General features: G+C 37.5%; 12 protein-coding genes across 12 annotated transcripts; 4 read left to right on the top strand and 8 right to left on the bottom strand.

Moving 5' to 3' along the window:
- Positions 1 to 98: 98 nt before the first annotated feature.
- OPT8 (Opt8p) lies at positions 99 to 2,210 on the bottom strand (the record flags this gene model as incomplete). Its single annotated transcript, XM_062953860.1, has 1 exon — positions 99 to 2,210. The coding sequence occupies one exon, from the start codon at positions 2,208 to 2,210 to the stop codon at positions 99 to 101; it is 2,112 nt and encodes a 703-aa protein (XP_062810621.1).
- Positions 2,211 to 2,610: 400 nt separating this feature from the next.
- Positions 2,611 to 3,627, bottom strand: SNF4 (AMP-activated serine/threonine-protein kinase regulatory subunit; the record flags this gene model as incomplete). The annotated part of the gene is made up of 1 exon (XM_062953859.1): positions 2,611 to 3,627. The coding sequence occupies one exon, from the start codon at positions 3,625 to 3,627 to the stop codon at positions 2,611 to 2,613; it is 1,017 nt and encodes a 338-aa protein (XP_062810620.1).
- A 326-nt stretch (positions 3,628 to 3,953) lies between these two features.
- Positions 3,954 to 5,069, bottom strand: ZRT2 (low-affinity Zn(2+) transporter; the record flags this gene model as incomplete). The annotated part of the gene is made up of 1 exon (XM_062953858.1): positions 3,954 to 5,069. The coding sequence occupies one exon, from the start codon at positions 5,067 to 5,069 to the stop codon at positions 3,954 to 3,956; it is 1,116 nt and encodes a 371-aa protein (XP_062810619.1).
- A 762-nt stretch (positions 5,070 to 5,831) lies between these two features.
- Positions 5,832 to 6,602, bottom strand: PRCAT00003897001 (acetate uptake transporter family protein; the record flags this gene model as incomplete). The annotated part of the gene is made up of 1 exon (XM_062953857.1): positions 5,832 to 6,602. The coding sequence occupies one exon, from the start codon at positions 6,600 to 6,602 to the stop codon at positions 5,832 to 5,834; it is 771 nt and encodes a 256-aa protein (XP_062810618.1).
- An 831-nt stretch (positions 6,603 to 7,433) lies between these two features.
- Positions 7,434 to 8,081, top strand: PRCAT00003896001 (uncharacterized protein; the record flags this gene model as incomplete). The annotated part of the gene is made up of 1 exon (XM_062953856.1): positions 7,434 to 8,081. One exon carries the CDS (start codon positions 7,434 to 7,436, stop codon positions 8,079 to 8,081), a length of 648 nt encoding a protein of 215 aa, XP_062810617.1.
- Positions 8,082 to 8,207: 126 nt separating this feature from the next.
- Positions 8,208 to 8,678, bottom strand: PRCAT00003895001 (mitochondrial 37S ribosomal protein uS8m; the record flags this gene model as incomplete). Its single annotated transcript, XM_062953855.1, has 1 exon — positions 8,208 to 8,678. One exon carries the CDS (start codon positions 8,676 to 8,678, stop codon positions 8,208 to 8,210), a length of 471 nt encoding a protein of 156 aa, XP_062810616.1.
- A 137-nt stretch (positions 8,679 to 8,815) lies between these two features.
- PRCAT00003894001 (uncharacterized protein) lies at positions 8,816 to 9,709 on the top strand (the record flags this gene model as incomplete). Its single annotated transcript, XM_062953853.1, has 1 exon — positions 8,816 to 9,709. The coding sequence occupies one exon, from the start codon at positions 8,816 to 8,818 to the stop codon at positions 9,707 to 9,709; it is 894 nt and encodes a 297-aa protein (XP_062810615.1).
- Positions 9,710 to 9,717: 8 nt separating this feature from the next.
- On the bottom strand, positions 9,718 to 10,515 carry PRCAT00003893001 (polynucleotide 3'-phosphatase; the record flags this gene model as incomplete). The annotated part of the gene is made up of 1 exon (XM_062953852.1): positions 9,718 to 10,515. One exon carries the CDS (start codon positions 10,513 to 10,515, stop codon positions 9,718 to 9,720), a length of 798 nt encoding a protein of 265 aa, XP_062810614.1.
- A 115-nt stretch (positions 10,516 to 10,630) lies between these two features.
- PRCAT00003892001 (U4/U6-U5 snRNP complex subunit) lies at positions 10,631 to 11,311 on the top strand (the record flags this gene model as incomplete). The annotated part of the gene is made up of 1 exon (XM_062953851.1): positions 10,631 to 11,311. One exon carries the CDS (start codon positions 10,631 to 10,633, stop codon positions 11,309 to 11,311), a length of 681 nt encoding a protein of 226 aa, XP_062810613.1.
- Positions 11,312 to 11,699: 388 nt separating this feature from the next.
- On the top strand, positions 11,700 to 12,449 carry PRCAT00003891001 (uncharacterized protein; the record flags this gene model as incomplete). The annotated part of the gene is made up of 1 exon (XM_062953850.1): positions 11,700 to 12,449. One exon carries the CDS (start codon positions 11,700 to 11,702, stop codon positions 12,447 to 12,449), a length of 750 nt encoding a protein of 249 aa, XP_062810612.1.
- A 538-nt stretch (positions 12,450 to 12,987) lies between these two features.
- CPR3 (peptidylprolyl isomerase) lies at positions 12,988 to 13,548 on the bottom strand (the record flags this gene model as incomplete). Its single annotated transcript, XM_062953849.1, has 1 exon — positions 12,988 to 13,548. One exon carries the CDS (start codon positions 13,546 to 13,548, stop codon positions 12,988 to 12,990), a length of 561 nt encoding a protein of 186 aa, XP_062810611.1.
- A 257-nt stretch (positions 13,549 to 13,805) lies between these two features.
- On the bottom strand, positions 13,806 to 15,257 carry ENT3 (Ent3p; the record flags this gene model as incomplete). Its single annotated transcript, XM_062953848.1, has 2 exons — positions 13,806 to 15,097; positions 15,182 to 15,257. The coding sequence occupies 2 exons, from the start codon at positions 15,255 to 15,257 to the stop codon at positions 13,806 to 13,808; spliced, it is 1,368 nt and encodes a 455-aa protein (XP_062810610.1).
- Positions 15,258 to 15,512: the final 255 nt, after the last annotated feature.

The following is a 15,512-nucleotide window of genomic DNA, read 5'->3' as shown; positions in this document are numbered from 1 at the left end:
AGGATTTCTTAGGCTGTTCCACATAATTCTAAGGCTGATTTCACCTCTATAAATAAACCAATTTACCTAAATAAAGAGACATTGATCAAGCAAAAAAACTAAAAGTGCTTCACGCCCAAACTGGTCAAAAGCATAGTGAATCCGCTGAGGAGACCCTCGCCCAAAACCAACCCACTACTGAATATAACCATACCTATTTTATTATCCTTTCCACTCTTGATCCCATAATTGAGGAACCAGAATGCGATTAACCCTCCGAGGAATCTTGCTAATGTAAAATTAGGGGAGTTGTAGATACCAATTCCAACAGCAACACCATTGGGAAGATAAACTAAATATTTGTAATAAATATGTGATCTCGGTACAACATTTTTAATTAATGAAATTGAACCAAATATAATACCAAACAAAACTGAAAATTCAAAAGACTTTGGAGGTAGCCCCTCACCAGTCACTAGTCTAGAACAATCGATCCATATAATTGCGGTAGGTATTCTAAAGCTATCCGATGGGATTTCATAAACCATGTTATAAATCTTGTACATCACTGAACTTAGTACAACTGAATACAATGTTCCAATGAGTTGACCAGTGAAAAGTGCCTTTGGAGAAGCACCGAGTAAATGTCCAGTTTTCAAGTCTTGCATCAAATCTCCTGCTTGCTGAGCTCCTGCTTCTGCTATACCCCCAGCGATTACATTAATCAAGATTTTTGAAGGATGGTTTGAGGGAATTACAGCAGCAAAAATCAACTGAGAAAGCTTTCCAATTCCGCTCACTGGGTTCAAGTCAGTTTCTCCAAGCGCTCTCACTCCAAGTATTGAGAAAAGTAGAGCTAAAAATATAGCAATAATAGTGGCGTAAACAGGAACTATGGAACCAAACACCCCTTTAATAGTAAAGACACAAATCGCCGAAGATAATATAAGGCCTATGACTGTCGTTTTTAAACCGACTAATTGGCTAGCAGGGACATCCTTGAACTCTTGTTTTTGATCATTTCTTACTTCTTGCTCTTCCTCTAGATTCTCATCTTGATTCATAATGCGATTTGATGACTGTGTAACTATACGAATCTGATGGCGTTGCTTTAATGATGTAATGACGCTTTTAAATGATTTGAATGATACTACAGCAAAAGAGACTAAAGAATCACTTATCATAACACTCAAACTCAACCACAATATCCAGCCCTGGCCGCCATCAACCCAATCATCTATATCACCCGGAGCCCAACCTTTATACTTTGCGAGAGGAGCCAATACAGCCCAGCCTAAGATAGCGCCGAAAAGCATATAGGAAACAGTCGGCAATCCCATTATTATACCTTGTCCAATATATGCGGGAGACGGTTGGAAATTCCATTTGTAATTATTTGATAAGTTTGAACCGAATATGGGAAGAGCCTTTAAGATGGGAACAAAATATGATATCACAGTATATGCTGCTGACACCATGAATGTAATTTTCATTGTCTTTAGATTTGAGATAAATTTCTTCTGGTTTTCAACTTCCTCCTGATCACGAACTGGTGAAGTTGATTCGCTCATCTCAGCGTCCCTTGAACGGATCTTTCTGTTTACAAAATTTTCAGCTTCAAGTTCACCTTCTTCAAGCCTGTTTTCAGTGCCATACAACACTGATATTAAAGTGGCCGTTGCACTTCCAGATGGAAAAGGCAATTTCTCTCTAACAATCACCTGTTCTCTCAAGGGAACTGCAAAGAAAACACCAAAGAAGGCTAAGCCAAAAGACCAGATGATCAACTCACTGAGACTGAATTTTATCTTCTCGTGTAACCCACTCTCATCCTTAGTCAAAAACTTTTCGATTGCAGGCACAATTCCAATTAAACCGTATGCAAGGGGACCAGTGCCAACGGCGACTGCAATACTTTGAACGTATACATTTTCAACATCGGTGAAATCCTTACCAAAAGAACTATACTTGAATATGGCAAATCCTAAAAGAGCCGATGGTAAAGACATCATCGATACCCAGCCTGTTTGGAGGCCGAATTGAAAATTCGATATCAAGACCACTGATCCAATTAGCAAGCCAGCTAACGTACCCCTTAAAGTAACTTGTGGGATATAAACTTTCTGCTGAAAAGCATAGTCAAAGCTCGTGACATCTCCCTCTGCTAACATATGATCCGTTTCTCGGGTGCCAGGTGGTCGTTTTTTGTCTGGTATTAATGCTGTAGTCATTTATAAGCAGTAAATTGTTCATGAATTCTTCCCTTTAAATTGCTGAATGATAAGAAATTGAAGCAATGTGTGAAAGAGAAAAGAGATACTCTAATCTAAACTTTCTTTGGAACACTGAAGGAGCTTTTTAGGGGTATTTGTTTGGGTGAATAGGTGGCTGGGAATCAATTAGTAAGTAAATCTCGACAAAGTGATACTTAAATTTAAACGGTTCCAAAAACAGATAAAATATACGAAGTATGCATAACTATATATCTAATGCTTTGAAAGTCAAATATATAATGACTACAACGCTTGGACGATAATTAGTATATAGTATCACTTTAGAGAGTCAGAAATGAACATATAAGCGCAAAAAATATATAGTCATGATGCATTATGAATTAAGGCTCTGAAATCGCTAATCTTCAGCGAACAAGAGATAAGTTAGAATGTCTCTTAATGTCACAACGGACACAAGTTTGCCTTCTCCGTCGACGACAAATAATCTGTGTAATCTGGACTTCCTGATTGTATCCATTATTGTGCTTAATCTATCGTTGAGGGTACAAGTATGTACACCTTCAAAATCGTCAGGTCTTCTCAAAAGCGCATCTCCCACGCTTAAGTCCAAATCTGTATACATCCCACCCTTAACCAATGCTAAAACATCAACAGCTTCGTAGACGTTAATAAGTTTGCCCTGTTCGTCGACTATGGGGATCGAAGAAACAGACTTCTCCGCAAGCAAATGAATAACTTCAATAACAGGAGTGCTCATAGTACAAGTTGAAATATCTCTCACTGTTCCCAAATGTGGCAAATCTTTGATGGGTTTTAAAAGCATCTTTGTTTCTTTGCAATTCAAAGCAACGAACTTTAAAATTCTGTATTGTGTCAAAACACTAACTACAATTTCTCTTTTAGTTTTTTCATCCTGATCTATCAAAGGAATTCTTCTAGCTCTTGACTCCAGCATCATGACACACGCTTCGTACAATGATTTAAAAGGGTGGATTGAAACTGTTTCAATTTGATCGGCCCCGATAGCCTTTTCGATATCCCGAAGACCATCTAATGTAAGCTGGTCTACCAAATCAAATTTTTCCGGAAATTGAAAGTAATATTGAATTACGTTAATAAAGTCACTTGAAGTCAATAATCCAGCAAATCTTGATGTTTTGTTGTTCCATAAAGGAGCACTAACAATATTGTTTTGAAGTAAAATATTTAATGATTTCTTCACCAAAAGTGAAGTATCCAATACAATCAAACGATAACTCACGGGCAAGACATCATATGAGGTTTTACTCTGAAGGAATAATCTAATGGCTCTTACTCCGATCTTTTGATCATGCTCAATCTGCTCCAGGGATAAACTTAGAATGTAATCATTGGGTGTCGCAGACGATGGTCCCACATCCATAGCATCATTCATTACTGCAGAAAATTTTAGCTCCTCTAAGATTAATCTCTGTAAAATTGTCTTGTGGAGACCCGATATAATTAGTATTTATAATGTTGCCTACTATTCTGGTATTGAGCATGGGGTTAAACTCGACAATCTAATGTCGTCCGTTAAAATGTCGTATCTACTACGACATCTTGAATAGAATAGGAGCACGGATACCTCTCAAACCACTAGCTTCTTTTGTTAATTAAAGTTACTCAAAGTATTAAGTTTACTGTCTATTACTCTAAAGAAATCAAAATTATTATAAGATTAAGATAATAATTTTACATGGCAATTAAATTTGAAACAACTTAAGCCCATCTACCTAATAATGCCATAAGGCCAGCTCCAAAGCAAAGAACGACATACGCCAAAAGCATCTTCTTAAAGCCACCTTTGCCCTTGAACTCACCCGAGTACAAAAATTCGTGAGCCATTAATTCAACAATACCAGTATAGAATAAGATACCCGCAGATATAGAGTCGAAAATACCATTTGTAATCAATGCTGTTCTTGATCCAGGAGCATATGATTGTCTTACACCAAGACCGATTGCAATTGCAATTGGGGTACAGACAGAATATCCAGCAGCCAATAACCATGGAGTAAATCTTTTGCTCTTGGGCCACGGTGCCGTTGCGATCCTTGTTCCAAGACCAAGACCCTCGAACATTTGATGAAATACCAAAACGATATATAATGATTTAAACTCAGGCCCAGCTACAGATAAAGAGAGACCAACAAAAACAGAATGAAATATCACACCGAACTCTAATACAAAAACAGATAGCAATTGGCCATAATATTGCTCTCTATCTTTAATATTAACGGGGGTGTTAACAGCCTCAGGATCTTGATGCTCAGCAGCATGTTGAAAATGTTTAGGATAAAGATTTATAGAACCATCGGTCCTGACTTCATCGTTGCATATCTCATCATCTTCCTTGTTTTCTAATTCAAGTTCCTCCTTTTTGACGTAAAGATTTGCATCTCCAAAATGTGAATGGGAATTTTCCGATTGAATTCCTTGAACCCTTAATTCAACAAACTGATATGCACAAATCTCAAAGAAGAACAACATGAAAAGCGTAATGAGTGCGATGCCAAATGCCCAAGGATAATTTGTCCAGCCTGATCCTAAACATTCTTCGCCCAAACTGTCAGAAGCAGGCTCTAACAAATGAATGAATGCAGTCGCAACAATAACCCCTGAACCAAAGTACTTAGCAATGAAAAAGCACCAAGAAGGCATACGGATGAAGGAGTACCGGGAAGATAAAATAGGGAGGAAAGCACCGATAGCAGATGTTACCAAGATGACAAAAACGGCTGAAATTCTTGCTCCCCAATTTTGGCCGTCATATTCATTATCTGCTTCACAAGTATCTCTTGCACTTAACAAAACTTCCGTAAAGATACCACTCATATTTTATAGTTTCAATTCCTTTGAATACCTAGTGAATGAGAAATGAAGTCCTCTTCAAGAAGTTCACTGATGCTTATAAGGACTAATTTTTTGCCCAATTTTTTCACTAGTGTTAGTGCCTTCTAAAGTGCCCAGAAACTTGAAAAGAAGCAAGGATATGTAAGTACCACTACCGTAAAGGGCACCTCATTTTTTAGGTGATGGGTATGTAAAAAAAAACTTCCTTTACGGATAGCACCCTGGTGGTTTCATTACCGGTCAATAGATTCCCGGTTTGTCACCTATGCTTACTTCAAGTTGACTGTCAGACCAAATGCTGTCCCTCGTTTTTGGTCGCACTCTATTCACTTCCGACCAACCATAATTTTAATTTCAGTAAGGATGCGGCTTGAAAATCTCTATTGTCCATTTCCACCGTTGTGGCCCCTACGTTACGCGTAAGCATTTCAGTTCTTGGGTAATTGGCTTCAGAGACTTAGAAATGCAAGGCATTTTGTAGGTTTTGTTAATTCAGACATGATGTCGGGACCCCTCCAATAACAGGAGAAGGGTGTCTGCATACGATTCGCACACCGTCATATGCGAGGCCTAAAGCTGCAACTATTACTGGTAGTTTTGCAGAATTCATGCGAGAGGATTTTAACGGCTCCATACTTTACTACGAATTCTCCTTCTACGACGACAGATTCACAAATATTATATTATAACAACTCATCTCTCGAAATGAATTGACAAAGAGACACACTACTAAAAATTATTGATTTATTCGCTAGAGCCAATGATTGGCAAAAGAATAGTTCTGGCCCTTAAATAAGAGTTATGCTTAGTGGCCACACCAGCAAAGGCATTGTACCAGGCTACCAACGCCGTAATGACGGCAAAGATACCACCTGCCTTTGTCACCAGAGCGCTACCTGTAAAGTTTGCTGCTGCAAGAAGAATGAAAGTTATTTCTAAAACCACAAAAAGGAGGACAAACATCACCGTAGACTTCAAAGTGCATAGCAACAACAAAAATGTGAAGATAATCCATCCAATTAGAAAGAAACCTATTCCATTCGAAAGTTGTTCCGGTGCATCAGCATATGCATCAGATATTCCAAAGCTTTTCACGTAGATGGTTCCAAAAGACAACCAAAATGGACCGTAACTAGTGAAGGCGGTACCTGCAAAGGTGTTGCCAATAATCATTTCAAAAATTCCAGCTACCATTATGACTGCACCTCCGTAGAAAAAGGCAAGTGATATTACAACATTAGGTACCTTGATTCCCATTGCTCCTGAGTAAAAGAGACCCAATACAAAGGTGGTCAATGAAAATGCACAGAGCCCCAAGGCTGAAGCATTACCAAATTGATGAACTGGATAGGTTGCATACCTGTCTGGGTTAAATGTTCCTCCAAAAGCTTGCATCAATTCATGTTTATAGTATTTCTTATTTCCGAGAATAACAAACTCATTACCATCTCCTGTTGTGTGGACCCTCAGAACTTGGCCCTCCGTTGCTTTGTCAATTGAAGAAGATGAAGACATTGTGATCAATTTTTAATAGCAATAATCGAATCAAGAATTTGATAGTCGACGAGATCAATCTATGAAACTGTCTCTTTGGATTAAAGTAGAATTTATGTCAAGATAATGAAGAAATACCCCAGATTTTATCTAGATTTTAAAACTGGTCTTTCTCCGCAAAAGAGCAAGCCTTTCAGTTCTCCGAGAGTATGCCTCTTCTATTTGACCCACTTGTTTGTTCTCTCATTTTTCTAAAGTGGGCGTTACATAGCCATCGTGCTTTTGCACCCGTTGTGGGGCTGCAAATGGTGGTCACCCTTAACGCCGTTTTGAGCAATTACTGAATTACACCATGGATACAAAGCAAGAAACCGCAATGCATTCAACTTCTTAAGAAACCCGGGAAAAATCAGTTTTATCTACACGGTCGGAGTTGATAGTTCGTCAGAATGCGCGAGAAATGTGGGGTCCTAGGAAGAACTCTTTTTGTAACGGAAGGCATTGTTAACTAACTCCAGATATAATGCCCTACAAATTCTCTGACATACTGCATTGACTTAGATAGCTACGTCAAATTATGAAAATAGTATGATCTAGAGATGATGAGGTAGAGGTTCAAAAGATCTCTAGAAGTATAATTTTCAGCTATGATTTGTTTCTTTAGTAGTCTACTGCCCCACCTTTTATCGACGGAATGTACACTTCTAATCCAGGCCGCAAGCACCACTCTCGTTCGTTCCCACTTCACATGGAGTTAGCATCATTTAAGGGGTTTAGGGTTTTCTCATGTTCTGTGTACGGGGCAGTCCGAAGACAACAAAAATGGGGGAGCATCCGCCCTCGTGATCAAGTATGCAGTTCAGCACATTCAATCAATTTCAGAAACAGGTGCTTACACATGTTTTATTGACTAAAAGAGGAATGATAGCTGAAATGACAAACAACGATGATACCATTGACATTGAAGTAAATGATTTATCGAATGAAGTGAAGTTGGAAGCTGCTCGTAAGAGGTTTAATGCATTAAAAAAGAAGAAAATAAAACAAACTTTGAAGATGGTCGAGAAGACAATAGACAAGAAAAGTGGAGATGGGGCAGATATGGTGGATTCTAATAGTGACTATACAAAACAAATTGATGAATTGAGCATGACAATCATACAGCAGAAACATACTATCAAGAAACTCCGGGACGAGAATACAGATCTCAAGTTAAACAAGATGGACCTTGATGATAGAATTGCAGAGTTGGAGGAAACGTTGGCAAAATTGAAGACCGGTGATAAAACCCTGTTTCCATCTGCTGTGCTGTCAGTTGGTGTCAAGAGTAAGCCCGATGTTCTTCCTATAAAGGAAAACAAGTACGCATTAACATCCCAAAGTTTCGATACCTATGTCACTTCAGGTGATTTCAGAGAGAACTTGATGTTCTGGAAGAGCTGGCAGGTTGATATGACTGATTGGAATAGCAGTTTTCATGGTCAAAAAGTAGCCTTGTAATAAAATAGGCAGCTGATATCATTCATTGGCCATACAATTAATAATAAAAGATATATTCAATTATTTGATATATACAAGTGAAATGTGGCAAAGTAATAGATTAAATATGTAAATAAAGTTCCGTCATTATTTTATACGGCATAGGACCATACCCTCTAAATCTCTTTTAGCTGCTTCTTGAACTTCCAAGATTTCCTTACTCTTCGTCCTCATAAATATGCACTCTGCAGGCTGTAGCGGTTTGATGAATCTTACAGGAAGTCCAGATGCTAATGCCTTCACCTCAGTACCAGTTAGATTGACTTTTCTCCCTGGCTTTGAGACTAAAGAAAAGTCCCTAATTACAGGCAGATTATTACGGTATTTCAAACCCAACCACAAACGACGAGTAGATATGTTATCAGGTGTAACATCAACGGGATGCAAATCTGGGCCCGAGGTAGATCCTTTTTGAACCAGAGATATGAATCCTTCCCTATAAAGACTAAGTGCTATCTGTAAATGCAATCTGCTGAAAGGAACTGATGTAGTTGCGATATGCACATTAATACAATTCTTTATATGACAACAGAAGTTAGCCAAATGAACTAAAGACATCACCACGATCCTTATGTCTTCTTTACTAGCGCTATTGACTATGCCTTTGACTGATTTTTGTTTCAAACGTTGAGTGAAAAAAAAAAATATTCAATTTTATGTACACGTGAAAAACTTCATTCTCCAATCGATCTTTTATGGTTCTGGAAGTAACGGATAATCAAGTACAAGCTATAATTAGCGTCGATACTAACATGTTCGGCATTAGATACTCAGGCAGGAGAATAGCCACACAATTACCAGTTATACAGCGCCTTTCGTTGAAAAGCTTTCCTTCGAAATCGATTATTCGGCCCTTCAGTAGTAAAAGAGCATCAAGAGAAGATGCACCCAGAATCCGTTATTTATTTTATATGTTCTTGTTTTCATCGGGTTTGTTGTACGTAGTTGGTCGTAAGATCGAAAAAAAGCAGCCAAGAATGTCCTTCTCAGAGAAAGAATTTCAGGAATATGAAGAGGAAACTGGATTGAAAAGGAGACTGAAACTCATTAGCAATGAAAATAGTGAAAAATACAAATTCTACGTTATTCCCTATGTGCATCTCGAATCTACCGTTGATCAAATTGCAGCTAAGTTGAAGAGTAATGAGATAAAGATTATAGACCCAGCTAAATTGATTGAAAGAGAAAAAAACGATGATTCAAGAAAGTACAGTTTTCTTATTCAAGATCTAGTAAGCAATAAAAAGCCGTTTCCCAAAGGATTGATGACCGCGTTGATCAAAGAAGATCTATATGATTTTATTAATTCAACCAAGGGAATATACAATACAAATATTATAATTAAAAACTATCCTCAAACAACTGAAGACGCTATTAAATTTGAAAATGATATCTCTGATGTCCAAAAGTGCATTGAATTGCATTATGATATTCTTAATGAGTTACCGAAGGAAAAATCTCCTAGAGATGTTAGATCCATAAACAATGTTATCGGATACTTTCAAACTGTTGATAAAGTTAAACGCATTGCCAAAGAACACGATGAAATGGATGACAAGTTAAAAGAAATTGTGCTTGAAGATTACTGATGTTATTATTATATAAAGAATTCCTCTGGCACCTTAAAGTCTTTGAGATTTACATTTTTGCAAAATTGTTTGTCACTATCCAGGAAATCAAGAGGTCTGCCCGCAGCATCCCCTACATAGAAGCTCTTGTCCATATCTACATTAATGCCACAGGTATTGTTTAAAAACTTTTCTAATTCTTTCCACATTCCGATATTAGGCTTTCTCATTAAATTATGCAATTCCTCTGAACTTGGAACAACCTTTTGATTTGAAGTTGAGGGTCGCTTTGGTGATGCAAATACTATTATGTCAACGACTCTGCCCTTTAAGTTCGCATTCAAATTTGAAGTAACTGAATTCACTCTTTTAATGAAATTGATATAAGACTTATTAGAAGGGGTGGCCACCACGCTGCCTTGGTTTGTAAAAATCACGATCAAATAGCGTCCCTCTATGATCTCCCGTAGCTTCTTCACCACCTTCGACTCTTGTGTGCCCTTCGGTGACCACCATCTCCAGTCATCAGGTCCCCTAGCAAACTTTGAGCCGGATTTAGTATCAATTAAAGTTCCATCAAGATCAAATGCGGCTACCTTTATAGTATCAGATTCTTTCGCTAATTCCCTTATTCGTTCCTTTGACGTGGAAATGCTCTCTATTAAATGTGTGCCTATGATTCTCCATTTCATTAGAGAATTAGATCTCTCATGTGCATTATCTAATGAATGGGACAGGGGAAAAGTAGTTGCCGATCTGGGTTTCGAAATTTTATTGAGTGCTTTTGTATCTTTCTTGAGCATTGACAATACATCACGACAACTCATTGTAAGACAGTATTTTACGCTGTTATCTAAATAATATATATTATTTTTTATATCGCACCCATATATTTCCTAAGAAATTGACCATTTTTAATGAATAATCAGTTAAAGGGCCATAATGTCAGAGGAAGGGAAGACAAGTGTTGATCAGTATGGTAGGAAAAAATGGAATGTTTCCCTATATGAAGAGGAAGCGAAATCAAAAACTAAAAATAAAAGACAAAAAACCCCAGTTGATATCCTGTCTGCCATTGATAGTAATGAATCATCTTCATACATTGCCCATAGGAATAAACTTCTTAATGAGCTGATGGCATCAGTCAAGGTGGAGAATCTCATTAATCCTTTGAATCTAGGTGTTTACGGAAAAAATAAGAGATTTGGGTTTTTCTGCCCTATATGTGACCTCTCTTTCAGAGACAATTTAGCATTAATAGATCATTTTAATTCGCCAGAGCATATTTCAAGGGCCAGAGTGATCAAAGGTCCGCTGGGCGGCGATGCAGAGAGCGAAGAGATCGAAAGCGGAGTACGACGTGCAACGATCGAAGAAGTTGTGGCTACAATCCAGCTGCTTGTAAAGCAACAGCTTCGAGAGCAAGGAAATACAAACGAAAAAAGCGGATTTACTGAAAGAGTTGAGAAAAGGAGGAAGTTCGAAGAGAAACGGGCAGCAAAGAGAAGAGAGAAAAGGAAGCGAATAAAATATAGCCAGGCTTCAAGGGAAGAGGTCCCTAATGCTGCATCAGAAATGGAATCTATGATAGGAATTCAAGGTTTTGGATCTACGAAGAGATAGTCATAAATCGAATCTTTTGTACTACAATCCTAATCGCCAATTCATGTGCTGCATTCGACTCATTTTTATCTATTCTTACTTTTTGAAAATTGGCATACAAACTTCAGATGCCGAATTATAAAACCAAATTGATCACAATCCCCATTCTTGACACTCGAGTCCTTTGACTGTTCTGCAATAATGTCTACTTATTATACTCCATTGTATATACATGTATAATAACTGTGTAGCTAACATGTAAACAAATATTTTGCATTTTTATTTTTACAGATTATCGACATCGAGCGCTCTCATTTATCCAATAAAAACGATTTGAAAAGTAGTTACGTTAAGTGATACTTCGAATAACATAGCTGTATTATCGATTAGTATAAGTTAATAATCAAGAATGAGATTAACCTTTAAAAGTCCATTTGGAGGATTATTCAAGTATAAATTCGGGAAGTTTAATTACCCTCTTGAACAAGATATCCGTAAAAAATTGGACTCATTATCAACAGTTAGCAAAATATATACCAATCCCGATGGATCTCCCAGAGTACCCACTGATGAGGAATTTAAAACGTTGGCTGAATTGCAAAATTTGTACTATAAGAGGAATCATTCAGATTGGAACTTTTTACTCCCTGGTATTCCCAAAGATCAATTACAACTATTCAAAGATAATTCTCAAGACTTAAAAAACTTTCAGTTTGTTACCAAAGATGCTGGTAAAATTATTGATAAGATTCCTTACAAGGATGAAGCCACTGGTCAATTAAAATGGAGAGTGATTCGTGAAACCGAAAAAGCTGAAGGTTGGGAATTTCCCTATTTTTACTTGGTTTTACCAATTTTTGCGTACATAGCTTATTCTAAATACACTGCTCAAATGAAGAAAAGGCTGTTGGAAGGTCCAGAGTGGGCTGAAAAAGAGTTGAGATTGAGGGCCATGGAAGATTACTTCCATGGCGATACTGAAAAGGCTAAGGAATTTTTGAGCAATGAGGGTAAATCTCAAAAGGACATAAGAGATAGAGATGACTTAGTCGTTGCTAGAATCTTAGGTGGTGATTATGATAAATTGGCTCAATTGAAAAAGAAATTACCTAAGGATTTGATTCCTAAGGAAGAGCCTGCTGCGCATATTGGAATTTGATTCTAGACTAAGAGGAACTACTTTGCATATTGGTAATAATAGAATCTATCCCAATTATCAAAAGGTTCAGACCCTCGTTCCTGGTCTCAAGCTATTACAAATGCATTTAACACGAATATATGTTATCAAATAGATCAGTTACTGTTCAATCAAAGAATATTGAGAAGTTGGAGATGCCTCTTGACATCAAGTAAAAAATTTTAAAAATAACTTTTAATTTACCGATACCCCGAAACGTAGAAAGCACTTCATAGTGATATAGATGACTTGAACTTGTAATGTGACTTTATTAAACGTAAGTGATATACTTTTATCCTTTTCTCTGAGTATTGTTGGTAGATACAGTATCTTCTGTAATGCCCATTTCTGGATACAGTTTACAACTATATAATCAAGCAGCAGCTTTTCACTCAGAGACCATATCAATTATATCGACAAGACTAGGTCTTATGACTTAAGTTACATTCAACTACAAACGTTACAGCAATGGACAAATAAAAACATTAACAAATTACTATTAAATAGTAGTAAAATATTTTTAATCCTTGATTTCACCGCAATCTTCGATAACGATTGGAACCTTTGTAGTTCCACTGTTACTTCCCTGAGCCTCAATCTTCTTGACAACATCAAACCCATCGATAACCTCACCAAAGACAACATGTGCACCATCTAACCAGGGACAAGGTACTGTGGTTATAAAAAACTGCGACCCATTGGTATTTGGCCCGGCATTTGCCATTGATAATAAACCAGGCTTTGAATGGGTCTTTTTAAAGCTCTCATCCTCGAACTTACGTCCATAAATGGATTTTCCTCCATAACCCTTTCCAGTTTCAAAGTCTCCTCCCTGTAACATAAAGTTAGGAATAACCCTATGGAAAATCGAATCCTTATAACCGAATCCATGTTCACCGGTACATAATGCCCTAAAGTTTTCGGTAGTCTTAGGAACAACATCATCATACAATTCGAACTTGATAGGAGATTGAGTTTCTCCATTAATAGAGGGAGTGAAAAACACTTTGGTACCCCAACACCTTGTTGTGCTGGAGAATGTCCTGGAGGCAGATTTAGCAACGTTTAAAGATCTTAACATTTGGAATTGATGAACGTTTTATAAAAAATGGTATTTGATAATTTTGAAATTTTTCACCTTTTAAATAGTTCTCCGAGCAACTTTTTTAGTAGAATTACTATGAACAATATCTTAACTACATTTATTCCAGACGATCATGTCTATTTTTAAAGAGAGTAACTAATTGGAGCAATATGCTCTATGTAAAGTGAAATACTTAAGAAGTTTACAAACAAAAAGTAAAAAAATATGAAATATGGGAGAAGTTTAGATAGTCACTAGAAGCTCAATAAATCAATTTCACCATCATTGTTTTTGGTAGTATTAGACCTATTGGATTCATTGATTGGCTCTTTTTCATTAGAAGCAAATCCTCCGAATCCATCGTCATTTAACTCATTCCAAGTGGATGAGCCATTTGTATTGGATGCCACCGGCGATTGAGGTTTAGGAGACGATGATGCCCTGGTTTTCGCAGATGAAAATAGAGAAGAGAAAGCATCGTTTTTTGGTGCAGTCTTTGTATTTGACGAAAACCCCGTGGCACTTGATGATGAAGGTGTTCGGTTGTTGATGCCAAAACTGGGGGCTTGCGTCTGAAAGGTACTTTGGACGGGCGCCTGTGGTGAAGCGAACGTATTTTGCTGAGAGAACACATTTTGCTGAGGGAAAAACGAATTTTGCGGCTGTGACTGGTATAAGCTTGCTAAGTTATTCGAAATGTTAGGTTTTTGAGGTTGCGATTGAGTTTCGGCGGCCTGGAAATCGTCAAATTCATCATCATCATCATTGCCACCGGCAGCAGGAGTAGAGTCATTTCGGGTATTTGAAGAGCCTTCGAAGGAAGTGAAATCGCCTAACAAATCTGGCTCCGGCTCGGATGCTTTTTTGGCCCGTGCAGTCACCTTAGAAGGGCTTGTGGTTGCCTTCGAAGTACCATTTGACCCTCCAACATCATATTCTTCGAAGTTTTCATTTGAATTACCACTTTGTCCATTGTTGTAAGACGATCCAGTGTCATCATATCTAGCTCCATATACACCACCATCTCCGTAAACTCTATTGCTGAAGTCATCATCTTCGAAGGTTCCACCAGTCGTAATTGACGAAGCGCCACCAAAAGCTGCTGATGAAACACCTCCAAACTTCTTTGCATTAGCTCTCGCCTTTTTACGCTCAGATCTAATCAAAGCGTCATCATTCAATAAAGCAATCAAATTCTTGGCCCTATTTCTAACATTAATTCCCTGATCTCTCCCCTTAGAATCAATGTAATGAAAGGATTTCAACATTTGAATTAACGAAATATTTGCCCTCACATCATCAATTAACCTCTCAGAACCATTTTTAATCAAGTAATCAAGTAATTGTAATGACTTGTATATTTGTCTCCATTCGTTAGCTGCCTTCTCTGTGAAACGTCTAAAGATAAAGCTGATGATTTCTTCCCTCTCTCTATAGTTGTAAGTTCCGGAAGCTATTTGCGCCATTAAGGTCGTCGGCGATCCCCATGGCTCATTATTAGTAGCTTCTCTAACCTTGGTCTCCATATCAGTCAAGTTCATGGCAACTATTAGCATCCTCAGTTAGTATTCTAAAGTTCGACTTGCGTGAATATAATCGGAGGCTATATACTCCCATTATTCATACTTACCATTCTGAGCCTTTCGAACATATGCCTTAACCTCGTACAAATTGAGGTTTTTAGCTGCATCCTTTAATAGATCCATATTGTTCTGATTAACTTATAGTACTTGTGTATCTAATAGCACCGTTCATTACTCGATCTTTCCGTAGCCTCAACTTCAACTTCTAGCGTTGATGTGTCTATGTGCAGGATATAATCAATGGAGTACAACCTACTGTATTTCAACAGGATCTTATTCGTATCAGGAGCCAAACAATTGCTACATAATATGCTTTATGTGAACTTAAAATGCTATCTAGTACATCTTAGAAAAAATTGGCTCAAAATATAGGTATTT

The sequence above is a fragment of the Priceomyces carsonii genome (genome assembly GCF_900007245.1).
Source record: "Priceomyces carsonii strain CBS4050 genome assembly, scaffold: Debaryomyces_carsonii_scaffold_4, whole genome shotgun sequence".
In the NCBI taxonomy this organism is placed as follows: Eukaryota; Fungi; Ascomycota; class Pichiomycetes; order Serinales; family Debaryomycetaceae; genus Priceomyces; species Priceomyces carsonii.
This window is presented reverse-complemented; position numbering and strand designations above follow the sequence as displayed.